This window comes from Bactrocera tryoni, chromosome 5 (assembly GCF_016617805.1).
Source record: "Bactrocera tryoni isolate S06 chromosome 5, CSIRO_BtryS06_freeze2, whole genome shotgun sequence".
NCBI classification, from domain to species: domain Eukaryota; kingdom Metazoa; phylum Arthropoda; class Insecta; order Diptera; family Tephritidae; genus Bactrocera; species Bactrocera tryoni.
The window spans coordinates 31,369,254-31,382,115 of record NC_052503.1 but is presented as its reverse complement, the minus strand read 5'-3'; the positions used below and the strand labels follow the sequence as shown (position 1 = coordinate 31,382,115).

The 12,862-nt window shown below is 36.6% G+C and overlaps 2 protein-coding genes across 2 annotated transcripts; one reads left to right on the top strand and one right to left on the bottom strand.

Annotated features, from left to right (window-relative positions):
* Positions 1–1,175: 1,175 nt before the first annotated feature.
* On the top strand, positions 1,176–6,538 carry LOC120778584 (divergent protein kinase domain 1C). Its single transcript, XM_040110451.1, has 6 exons — positions 1,176–1,597; positions 1,677–1,823; positions 1,898–2,035; positions 3,422–3,615; positions 5,308–5,439; positions 5,531–6,538. The coding sequence occupies exons 1-6, from the start codon at positions 1,451–1,453 to the stop codon at positions 5,814–5,816; spliced, it is 1,044 nt and encodes a 347-aa protein (XP_039966385.1). The 5' UTR covers positions 1,176–1,450; the 3' UTR covers positions 5,817–6,538.
* A 1,524-nt stretch (positions 6,539–8,062) lies between these two features.
* LOC120777399 (diphosphoinositol polyphosphate phosphohydrolase 2) lies at positions 8,063–12,530 on the bottom strand. Its single transcript, XM_040108695.1, has 5 exons — positions 11,828–12,530; positions 11,459–11,662; positions 9,951–10,049; positions 9,725–9,880; positions 8,063–9,654 (listed from the first exon to the last, which is right to left on the bottom strand). Exons 3-5 carry the CDS (start codon positions 10,047–10,049, stop codon positions 9,418–9,420), a joined length of 492 nt encoding a protein of 163 aa, XP_039964629.1. The 5' UTR covers positions 11,459–11,662; positions 11,828–12,530; the 3' UTR covers positions 8,063–9,417.
* Positions 12,531–12,862: the final 332 nt, after the last annotated feature.

The following is a 12,862-nucleotide window of genomic DNA, read 5'->3' as shown; positions in this document are numbered from 1 at the left end:
ATACCAAACTAGGGAGAAAATACTACGAGCTGCAGAGTCAAATAGGGAAGGTACAATCTTCTATAATAATACGCTAATGATATTCATACCAATGGCCTCAACAACTGCGTTGTTAGTTCTGCTTTCTCCAGACTGAATAGTAAAACGAAACGTGTCGGTCTGGTTTTGAACGAGAGCAAGACGAAATATCTCCTGTCATCAAACAAACAGTCGTCCAACTCGCGACTTGGCTCCCACATCACTGTTGACAATCATAACTTCGTAGTCGTAGAGATAATTTCGTCTACCTTGGAACCAGTATTAACACCAACAACAATGTCAGCCTCGAAATCCAACGCAGAATAACTCCTGCTAACAAGTGCTACTTCAGACTGGGTACACAAATGAGAAGTAAAGTCTTCTCTCGATAAATATCGTTATTTCCGTCTTCCTAAATGGTGAGGAGACATAAGCGATGACAACATCTGATAAGTCAAAGTTACGAGTTTTCGACAGAAACGCCATTAAAGAAGAATAAGAAGAAGATATGATGAGAGTGAAAAGCACATTACACCTCTTACGGTTTATCTTAGACCAGAATTATCTTTCAAGTGCATCGCTGCTAGTAGTTGACCAACGCTTACTGAGCTGGTCTGAAGCACAGCAAGCCAGTAGTAAACCACAGATAGCAAACGCAGATAACACGCAGTTATCTAATATCGCTGCCTTATTATCGGAGTGAATGGTCACCACACTGAAGGAGGGTCTACTCCAGAGCAGTAGATTTACCATTACTATTATGGCAGCCACTTCCGCTGAAAGACACTGCTGTGGTCAAGATGCCGAAAACTGGAGCTGATAGGCTGATAGACAGTGTAGGTACTCCTCCACTAACTCTCCCGCAGAATTTTATTGATCCGTAAAAAGCTCATTGCTTCTCTCCTGCAGTAAGTCCTTCCCTCAATCGCAAGTATATAGCAGAGAGACGAAGTTAACGCCGCAACGGAGGCCTACTTTGCAGACCTGCAGAAACATGTTCCATAGATGAGTTAAAAAACTCGGAGTATCGCAGCGTCGTTCGAAGCCTTTTACACCTAGGTATGGTATGTGCATATGTATTTATATGTACCGGCTTGCAATCGAGATACATATACTTTCAAAAACAAAAAAAACAAGGGGATAATTCGAATTGGCACGACTGCGCATGTCCCTCATCTGTCAAAATATACCAAATCCACCCCTATCAGCGTCTTCGCTACGCTGCTCGCAACGAAACTAGATACAGCAGCAATTTGCCGTTAGTGGAATTTTTCGGCTCTTCCAAGGTACAAGAACATAAGAGTAACAACTTTAAAGCGGCGGTAAAAAGAAAATTAGTTATTCACAAAGCAAATGCAAATGGAAACATAAATATTAAGCAGTGTAGTAAGACTTTTCAGTAACACTGTGCAACTAAAAGGCGCTTCCCAAAATGATGTACCCATGCATGCGAATGACGCGTGCACTACGCAATTTGTACCGTTCTGTTTTATTGTTTCTTCTTCTCATACCCATTGGGATCGGTGTGTTCACTATATTTTGCGGGAGCTACGTAGAACATAGTGTAATACCCCCCATCGTAAGTAAAATCGCTGAAAAATTATTGAATGCATTTCACTTCATATCGGAAAGAACATTATAATGGAGATTTCTTGCAGTGCGAGTCTTACAGTCTAAATCACACCAGCGGCGCCTTGTGCGACGAGTTCTGCATGAAGCCATCGGCCTTTAGCGATTTTCACTGCCTTCGCGGGATTCCAGACGCATTTACCGCTCAAAGAAATGGGAATGTTTACAATTTCCAAGTAAAGCAACGAATGAAACAAGGTACAGTGCAAAAAGCAATACGAAACTAACCGATTTCACTTTTTACCTTTAGTTGGTGGCGGAATCGCTTGACGATCTGACATGGCGCGATAAGAACGGCGTTGATGTTTATCCAAAATCTGCAGACTTGTATCACATGGTCAAAATGCATCTATTGGTCAATTATAATGTGTCGCTGGAAGATAATGTGGTGAGTTTTAAGTAAATTTTGAATTGTTAGTAGGTAGGAGAAGAAAAGTGCCGGATTTTTTAATACTCACGGGCCCACAGCCCCACTGCCGGCGGCGAAGAACTGATAAGTCTCATGCATCAGCTGCTTTGTGGAATATGGTCGGACGAAAGCATACTCAACGATTAGAATTTAAGTGTGCTCTGCCCAATCCACAAAATGGGAGACCCCACAATCTGCGCCAACAAGTGTGGGATAGGCTTCCTCAACATCGCATATAAGATTCTATCGAGCATATTGTGTGAAAGATTAAAGCCCACCCAACAAAGTGTTTGGACTTTAACAGTGTGGCAATTTTGGAAAAGACCCGTAAAAAGAAAATCGCCACACACCACCTCTTCGTTGATTATAAAGCTGCTTTTGACAGCGCGTAGGAGGTTTCAGACAAGGCGACTTCCTATCGTGCGACTTCTTCAATCTGCTCTTGGCGAACATAATTCTAGCTATAGAACTTAATCGAACAGGTACAATCTTCTACGAAAGTTTACAGATGCTGGCATATGCTGATGATTTTGATATCATTGGCCTCAACATCCGCGCCGTGAATTCTGCTTTCTCCAGACTGGATAAGGAAGCAAAGCAAATGGGTTTGGTGGTGAACGAGCACAAGACGAAATATCTCCTGTCATCAAACAAAAAGTCGTCGCAATCGCGACTTAGCTTCCACGTCACTGTTGAGAGCCATAACTTCGAAATGGTAGATAATAATGGTGTTTAACCAGTATTAACACCAACAATAATGTCAGCCTCGAAATGCAACGCAGAATAACTCTTGCTAACAGATGCTACTTCGGACTGAGTAGACAATTGAGAAACAAAGTCCTTTCTCGACGAAAAAAATACCAAACTCTATAAGCCACCCATAATTCCCGTCCTTCTATACGGTGCGTAGGCACGGACGATGACAATATCTGATGAGTTACGCTTAAAACCAAGATATAGATCTTTCTAAATCCTTTTGTGCTAAAGAAAATCACTTGTGAAATGTACCATAGCTTCGGTTAGCCGAAGTTTTGAGCGTTCCGCAATATATATTAAAATTTCGGAGCCCACAGTTGTGAAACCTTTCAATTAGCGGGCTGCGAAATGCCTAAAATATTCCGTAGAAGAGACGGTTTGAACCGGAACAGGCTCGGATTTTTATCCGGCCAAGGACACATTCCACCAGCCTAACAGCAGATATGTTTTCTTGCGCTACAACAACAGCAATTACTGAACCCAGAAGCTATAGTTTTATAGTATACGCATTTAGGAACTTCCATTGAGGTTCAAATGTCCATCGCTATATAAAATATGACCCAAGTATTTTTTTAAACAAACTATTTTCTCCAATTTCTTTACCAACAGCTGAAACGCTTGATCAGCAACGAAGTCGATGAAAATGAACCGACTCAAATAAAAGATTTCTGGAACCTTTTCAATGACAATGACTATGTGATGACTAAGCTATTCGAAGATGAAGCAATACTGCCAACAATGCTGGGCACTTGCGGAAGCATGTATGTAACGGAGCATTTACATACTCCATTTGAGATAAGAAAGTGAGTAACTGCGAGTAACTAAATACCTACCAGTAATATCCACATTTATTTACCTCTTTTCGGACAATGTTTAGACTCAAGTTTTCAGACTCTGCTCAAAATACTTAAATTGTTGCACAACAAACAGAGAAGTGACCATTCGATCTCTCTTATTTTTAAGTTTTGGCTCAAGCAATTTTTACCTGATGTTCGAAACACAAATATGAGCTTGAGCTCATTCTTTAGTCATAAAAAATAGCTGAGTATTCTCAGCGAAGGTAGATCTCGGTCAGCGCTTTATAGAAATCCTATTTTTTTTTGAATCGTATTGTTTGTATAACCACAATGGAGCTGGAAAAGAAGGAGTCCACGTGAGCAAGCCGACGATTTGAAAAGTAAAGTAGAATGCAATGACACTTTTGTTTCTAACTAGACCACTATAGATAATATATGAAAGACTGAAATTCCCACAACAGTTAGGTTAAGGTAACCGAGAAAGAGCTGGATTTTTAACCGACGAGAGAATTTCACCTCGGCGGAATTCTTTAAAGTTAGTTTAGAATATTTTGGGCCGCTGCGATAACAACCACTAACAGAACACTAACTCCATAAGGGTTGTCATATACTTTAAAAATATTGTTAGATATTTCGACCTTAGGTAGTGATAAGTGAACCCGACCTCAAGAACAAAAAAACAAGCGTGAAGGAATTAACTGACTGATAGAAAGAGTTATAAAGGGTGATGAAAACACAGCAACTTCAAATTAAATGAGGCATATTTATTCCATTCGAAAATACATTCTTTGGCATTTATTTTTGGAAGATTATCTTTTTCGAATGTTGGCCGCGGCTACGTGTCAGATGGTCCATCCGTTGCTTTCAATTTTTGACGACTCGCTCGAGAATTTCGACTGGTATCTAGCGAATAACACGAGTGATGTCTTGCTCCAAGGCCTCAATCAAAGCGGGATTGTCCGCATAGACCTTAGACTTTACATATCCTCACAGTAAAAAGTCTAACTGTGCGATATCACGCGTTCTTCGTGACCAAACGACTGGCCCATAACGTGAAATTATCTGCTCACTGAAGTGTTCTCTTAGTAAATCCATTGATTGATATGATGTTTGGGAAGTGGCGCCGTCTTGTTGAAACCAAATGTCGCCGAGATCATGAGCTGTCAGGCATCAAATAGTCGCTTATCATGACAATAACGCTCGCCATTGACGATTACGTTCTCATTGACATCATTTTTGAAAAAATATGGATCGTTGATTCCAGCGGCCCACAAATCACACTAAACCGTTATTTTTTCTGGATGAAATGTCAGCTTTTGAATCTCTTCAGGGTGTTCTTCGTCCCGAATGTGGCAATTGTGCTTGCTTACGTACCCATTAAGCCAGAAATGGACCACATCGCTGAACAAAACTTGGCTCGAAAACGACGGATCTTCTCGGAACTTTTCAAGAGCCTATAGAACTTGTCTAAGGTAATGATAAGTGATGACGACTTCTCAAAAAAAATAGTGACTTATAGAGTGGGTTATAGATAAAAAGAAGGAAAATTTATACTGACAGCTGTCAAATATTAAAAAGGAATTAAACATAAGGACCTCCAATATTCAAAAATTTATTGTATTTAATTGCGGAATAACTCTTGAACCTCTTTGTATTACTTATAAAAATAGTTTATCGTCGCATTCTTTCTCTTTGCAGTGGTTTTACACATAAACATCTGAACTTTCAAACCATATACGAATATGTATTGCGTTTGGACATGCTCAAACCGGATCCGGTGAAAATCTGCAAAGTGCGGTTGGATTATTTTGGCTTAACGGCAGACCATAGGTAACCAAACTCTCTCAAATAGAGACAAGATGAATAATACCTTAGTATATCCATATATATAATATATATATATTTTTTTATTTACCGTTAGAGTCCAAGCTCAGAACGCGCGCTACTTGATGTTGGAGACTCAACTGCTTAAGGAGCTGGGTAGCGGCAAATCTTGTTGGTACGACACCGATTGTCACTGGTTTGACTGTATTGGTAGCTGTGTGAAAAATAAGTGCATCAAACCGCCAAGACAGAGTAATGTACAACAGTTATGTCAATATGTTGATATGAATCCAGAATTATTTCGCTACTTTCGAGCACAGGACGAAATGCGGATACTCTATGAGTATGCGTGTAAGCGAAAGTACCGGAAGAACTATTGGTAGACAGACATATGAATAAACTGAGGTACATACTCACTTGCTGAGCTGCATATACACTGATATACATACGTACATACAAACATGGATAACTTACTGACACACATCTTTACTAACTCAGGTACATACCGATACACTAACATGCATACATGACCTACTGACATACATATACATATATGTACATATGTATATATGTATGTATAACTGACATGCATTGACCCAGAGGCTGGGAGATTGGGACAATTTCTCCTGCACCCAGAACCTCAGAGCGGACCGGTGTTCTGCAGCAATTTATGTCGACTTTTTCCTCTAACAATTGCTGGATCATATATACAGACATGATTTACTAATATATACTGACATATGTATATATGTATATTCATATATACTATACATACACATTTTGGACAGCGTTGCTCTTCTTTATAAGTATTCCAGTTTTACAAAAAAATAAAATACTCATTGCCAAATATAACTGTAAATACATACTCATGTATACATACAAACGTACAAATCATATATGCCATTCGTTTTGAAAAGCTCCAAAATCGCCAATATCACTTTATTTACAAAAATGAAAAAAAACTTTACATTGAAAATAAATAATCTTGGTACAAGCAACAAAAAGAAAGTGTTCGATCTAATATTACTTTCGCTTTTTTATTGTTTACTGATTTTACATTTATAACATAACTTCTTTTGCTCGTTTTTTAATATTATAATTGCAATTGTTATTATTTTTTTCACTCACTTAACAATTATTTTATGTATGTGTATGCGCTTTTACAATGTTTAAATGTTTTTGCAATTATTTAATGCGTCTTTTAATTATTTACTTCTTTTTTGGTTAAATTATTTATATATTTAAAAATTTTTTTATTATGCGTCTATTTTTTAGTTTTATTTTCTATATATTTTTCAATTTTTTTCGTTAACTATTTATTTTTGTTTTTTGTTTTTTATTTAATTAATTTTTCTTTTATTCATTTTTAATTTCTTATTTTATTAATTCTTCCGATCTTTTATTATTGTTTTTTTCTTTTTATTATTACCTAATTATTATTTTTTTATTATTAATTTTTTTAATTGTTTAATTATTATTATTTTTTTTAATTAATTAATTTTTCATTATTTCTTAGAAATAATTATTATTTACTTCTATCTTTCATTATTTCTTTCTTTCTTTAATTATTTCTTTATATATTAATATTTAAATTAGAAATTACTTTTCTTTCCTTAACAATGTCAGTGTGTGACTGCGTTTATTTAAGTCTAATGTACATATGTACGTGTGTGAATTACTTTTAAGAGCATTACTTGCCACCTACGTTGCAGGTAGCACGTGCAACAAAACGTATAGTTGCGGCGCAAAACAAGAACAATATACTTTTTTTGTGGTACGTGCGGTGTGGCGGGCTTTAGCAGCAGCCGAGCGAAGTCGACTCAAAATTACTAAGACTGCGTTCACACGTGGACACTTTTGTCGCTCATCAGAGGCAAATTCACCATTGGTTGCGTTCTCACGAGCGACACGACTGCGACAACTTGTGCCACACAATTTTTTCGCATTATCCTTCATATAACATTCACAAATTTTTGTACGCTTCATGTAGGCGGTGCACAAAAATATTTTGGCTTAGCAAACTTTTGCTCTTATTTAAGCTTTTTTAAAACATTGTTGTTATATTATGCATATTTGCAAAGATATTTTTATATTACATATAAAAACGAGGTAATAAAATTAAAATTTCTGAGCATAATGCAAATATTTATTTAAATCTGAGAGCTATTGCAACGTGAATAGAATTTTTAAAAGAAAAGGAACGCAGAATAGCGAACTGTTGCGCACAAAAACACAAACCACACGTGCCACCAGCAACATACCTCCTCCCCCCATTTGTTATTGTTGTAGCGGCAGAAAAACCCGAGTTGACAGTCCTTGGCCGGCACTCTAGTCTTTCCACGCTGTTCTCTTAACGACAAAAAACGGTTTGTACGACAAAAAGCGGCCTCCTTTCCCACGACATTCGGGTCGTTGTAATCGGAACGGACCCGGATTTGCATACGGCCAACAACAATCAACAACAAAAATGTCCTCGTGTGAACACAGTCTAATTGCTAACACACATTCAAAAAAATGCCACTGTATTACAACAAATTAAAAAAAAAAACACAAATGCGTATCAAAGCGCTGCTGGCGTGGGCTTAACAGGCAATCTATGCAATACGGAAGGCAACTACAGTGTACAATATGCGGTTCGAGCGTAACAAAACTGAAAATTTATTTTTGCAAATCAAAATTAACGCTTAACAACGCACACAAAATCTTATACGCAAACGTTTTCACTTTTCTTGAATTTTTTCGTTTAATTTTGCTTACTTTTTATACATGCTAGATACTCATGATTGGTATTGGTTGCTTATTTAATGTTTTTGTTTTGGTTTTTTGTTTTGTTTACTTTAGAATTTTGATTACACAATTTAATTGCTTCCGCAAAAAGCAGCTGAGCGCAACTTCAATATTACATACAGACATACATTACAATAGTAAGTAGTTATAAGCATTTGTTTCATATCGTTTCGTTTTAAATTATAAAATAGTAGAAAATCTAGGTAGAAATTTACAAAAATGTGCAATTTGTTTAAAGTTTTCAGTTAAACTTTCCGCTTTATTTTGTTGATTTTATTTATTGTTTGCGTCAGTGTAGCCTTTCACTTAATTAATTCGTTACTTTTCATGATAATTTAATTTTCATTATATTTTTTATGAAAATAGCTATTTTTTAGTTATTTACGTTTACTGTGTGAAATTTCGTTTTTCAAAAAAGCTAAAACTGCGTTCCAGTTAAAGTTAACGCAACGATTTACTTTTATAACGCTGTGTGGCGCTTTTGAATATTTTTTTCACTTTTTTCTTAATTTTTTTTCTTACACTAAATAAAACTGAACATTTTACAAAAAAAAAAATATTTTTCTTATTTTTTTTATTTTTTTGTCAGACAACTTGCAAGCCGTTGCTCTAGATTTCACTTTGTTCAACTTAAATATTATAGATTTTATTACAGTATTAAAAAGTATCTTAACGTTAGTGATGAATATTGTTGTTTGATGTGGAGCATAATTTTATACGAGTCTATGGTGTTCTGCATAATTCAAATAAAACTTTTTCAACTAAATACTATTTGAATATAATAACATGTTTCACTTTACGGCATAATTAAATGGTAATGATTTTGTATACTTAAAAGTATGTGTGTGTGTGTTTGCGTGTTGCATGCACTTCGCGCACAAAAAACAATAAATTTTGATGTGAGTGAGTTGTGTGCAAATTAGCCAAAATAATAGGAAATTTAAGTGTATTATTACAGCTATTAAAGAGCGCTGCAGTGTGCCTGATGGCAACTGTTGTTGTTGTTGGTGATGCGTGCCAACACCGACGCAACAAATATGCGTCTATGCGTGTTTTTATATGCTAATATGCGTGTGTGTGTGTGTGTGTGTTGTTATGGGTGTCACTTTAAGTCTACGGTCCACGTGTCGCCGCACACGTATGTAGTTGCGCTGCAGCTACGCATGTGTTGGGTGTGACAAAACTACACCATTATCCTTATGTTGCTGTAGGCGATGCCGGTGGTGTATTCGAAGCGGTCGTATTACTCTTTGAATGCCTTAGCTGCATCAAATAGTGCCGTTGTGTCGGTTTATGCAGTGCCAGCTGTGTCAACGCATCATCAATGGAAAACCATTGGCGCTTGCGACCAATGCTACGCGAATCTTCCCACTCTTCCAATTCATTGGTGACGGTCATAACAAACACTTCAGTGCGATGCATATGCTCGCGATTCTAAGCACAAAAAATCAATGTTGACTTTAGTATTTCAATAAATTTTTATATATGATGCATGTGCACTCACTTCGAAAACACCCAAACAGCGCCCAAGCTTGCCGACAACGCCGGCCTCTTCGAGCACCTCACGCACAGCCGTTACCGAAGGCTCCTCTTCGGGTTCAACACCGCCGCCGGGCACAATCCACAATTCCGGACGGCGTGAAGATGTCACCAGCAGCACCTAAACAAAAGAGCAAAAATGGCAATTAATAAGTGATTAAATGCAGGAAAATGTTAGATTTATTTATTACCTCTGCCTCGGCATCGGAACGCACGCAAATGCAAGCGGCACGACGGCGAAAGCCATCCTTGTCATAAATTCGTGTAGAATTAGGCTTTTCCTTAACCATCTGTAATAAAAAAAAACATTAAAAACCAATTAAAATTGCTTAGCATAAGCGCGTGTCCGATATGAAAACTGTTTGCGTATATATTTTAATTTTTTTAGATAGAGATAAGCGAAAAAAATGCGAACTGCATTGGTTATTGGTAGCTGCGGCATTACCAAAATCTACAAGTACGTAATTAAAATCGCGAATTCCGCTTATCTCCAGCAATTGTGTGCTTTTATGAGATTGCGTTTGGACAGCACGTTTTTTATTAATGCAGAGCAACGTAGTAGATATGAATATTTTTCCCACATTCATGCGTGTATGTATGTATATGCAATGCAAACAAAAATGTGGAGTCACTCAAAAGTTAGCACAGAAATTTTGCTTACTTGAAATGTTTAAAAATATTTGTTGTGCTAAAGTTACTTCACGGTACTTTACATGAGTTGCACATTTTTCTTTTTATAAGCCGGCAATTATTACGACACAAACTATTTAAATTTGTTTATAAATACAATTCTACGCACAAGATTTTATAGCAACGCTTTCTTTGTTACCAAAATAACAGATTTTTATTTAGCACTGTCTGCGTATACCCCGAGTTACGTTGTTGTTGTTGTTGGAGCGATTACCTCGACTTTTTATAAGCATCGGTTGACGTTTGGACTGGTATCGTGCTCCTTCGCATGAATGTGCAACTAAAACTGCTGAATTGGCAATTTGCAAACAGCTGAACAACCGGCTTTTCAGTGTGCTTGTAAGTCATGCCCCTTGAATACTTTAATGTATAAATAAACACAATAAAAAACGAAAATAATAATAAACACTGTTTGCATCACTGGAGATAAGCGCTGACCTGTGCCTTTGTTTGTTTAAATAATTAATTTTGTATTGATTGTGCAATAAATTGCACGTGACTTAAGTCTGCTAATTTCCAAGGTAGGCCTAGCTCATGTTTACATATTTATTTATATTATATGCACATATATAAGCTTGTTAATAAGCGCTAAACTGACTTGATAATAATTGAAAACTAGAAAAAATGTTAATTTCTATTGCACTGAAGCTAGAATACCTTTTACAAATGAAAATGATTTCTGACCAAAAACTGGAACTTGGTCGATCAGATTGTATTGTTATAGTGGTCCGAATCGGCCGTTTAAACAAAGGACGTACGCAAAATTTCAGATCGATAACTCAAAACCTGATGGACGGACAGACAAAGGGGCAAAGCTAAATCAACTAAACTCTACACGATGATCAATTATAGTCTTACAAACTACGTGGCAAACCTAAAAAAAAAAACGGTGCAGGGTATAAATATGCATATGAGCTTGTTTAATATCGCTAACCTGAATTGATTATAAATGAAAATTGAATTCTGAACACATATAAATATAACTATAAACGGTGTCAAAATGGCTTACCTTTAATTAATTTTGCAATTCAGTTACTGCAATCTATATAATCTCGTAGAAAAATAAGTTTTTTTTTGGGAGAACGCGTGGTCAGCAAACTTTCAAAAACTTGTGAAATCAGTAGAGCTCAAATAGCTTTAGATTGCTAAATGTACCTTTTTAACAGCGATTAAATGTATGAATGAAGTAATATTCACCAAATACTCTACATAACTGCAAGAAAAATGTTAAAACACTTTATTAGTAGGTATGTGAGTTAGTGAAAATAAATGCATATTGATAAAATAAAGTAGTTAAAACACGCTGAGGCATAGTAGCCACCACTGGGTGGGCGTTGCACTCGTCATACTCGCATTTTGTGTGATTGATAGTACTTACGTAGGTCGACCGGCAGGTTGGTCGTAAGGTATGCGGCGCACTCAGTTGACGGCAAGCAATGCGTGTGTGTGTGTGTGCGCTTTGTAGAGGCACAGGAAGAAATTAAAAGTCGAGGTAAGAAAATTTTAAATTATGCAAAAAACCAAAATAAAAAAAATTGTGGGGAAAAGTGGCAAATTGTTGTTTAGCTTTGCAATATGAGCATTTTTGTGTAGTTTGTTTTTGCTGTTTTGCGTGTATTGCAGATGTTTTTCTCGACTTTTTTCGTAAGTCAACGTCGACGTCGTCGTTGTCGTCGTCACACAGAGCTCTGCTGCTGCTGTAGGTTCTTCCACTTGATGTGTGAGTTATTCTTCGCACACGAATGTAAATTCTTATATTACTGCTGTTGCTTTTTCTTTGTCTGCGTTGTAAAGCAAAGAAAACTGCTTCCAGACGTTGCTTATCTACTTTTACTTAGACACCTGCTTCCCCATCTTTCGCTTGGGCACACAATTGCGGCTGCTGCGTGTTTAGCGTAAGCTGCACTTTTTATATATATGTGTATATATAAACACTATAATTTTTTGGCAATTTTCTGCTCGTTGACGATGCAGAAAAATAATGCAACACTTTAATCACAACTTCTGTACCCTTTAAATTATTTCACAGCAAATGAAGAGTACATAAAGAAATTGCATGAAATTTGACAACCACAAATGTGCACTTAACTTGGCAGCACTACTGAATGTCAAAGTGACTTTTACCGGTTCGTTGGTTGGCATTTGTGAAGAATCCATTGAACGTAGTAGTTGAGGAATTGCGCATACGAAGTGCTGCCATATTAGTGTTAATAGAATGAATTCTTTTAATTTTGGAGAAGATAAGATTGAAATTTTTTATTAGATTAAAGATTTTCGTTCTAAGGTATGAAGTAGTTATAAAAAGAATGGAAAGTAAGATATATGCTCTAAAATTATTAATAGTTTCCATATTGAAGGTTTGTCAAGGCCTACAAGATTATAGATACGGAAATTTTTCAACGTTAAGATTATG

Excerpts from the sequence above, each read along its gene's own strand:
- LOC120778584 (XM_040110451.1), top strand. The coding sequence starts at position 1,451 with ATGATGTACCCATGCATGCGAATGACGCGTGCACTACGCAATTTGTAC. Across the intron at positions 2,036-3,421 it reads TGTCGCTGGAAGATAATGTG|CTGAAACGCTTGATCAGCAA; the intron begins GTGAGTTTTAAG and ends CTTTACCAACAG. Across the intron at positions 3,616-5,307 it reads ACTCCATTTGAGATAAGAAA|TGGTTTTACACATAAACATC; the intron begins GTGAGTAACTGC and ends TTCTCTTTGCAG.
- LOC120777399 (XM_040108695.1), bottom strand. The coding sequence starts at position 10,049 with ATGGTTAAGGAAAAGCCTAATTCTACACGAATTTATGACAAGGATGGC. Across the intron at positions 9,881-9,950 it reads GTTCCGATGCCGAGGCAGAG|GTGCTGCTGGTGACATCTTC; the intron begins GTAATAAATAAA and ends TCTTTTGTTTAG. Across the intron at positions 9,655-9,724 it reads GCTGTTTGGGTGTTTTCGAA|AATCGCGAGCATATGCATCG; the intron begins GTGAGTGCACAT and ends TTTTGTGCTTAG.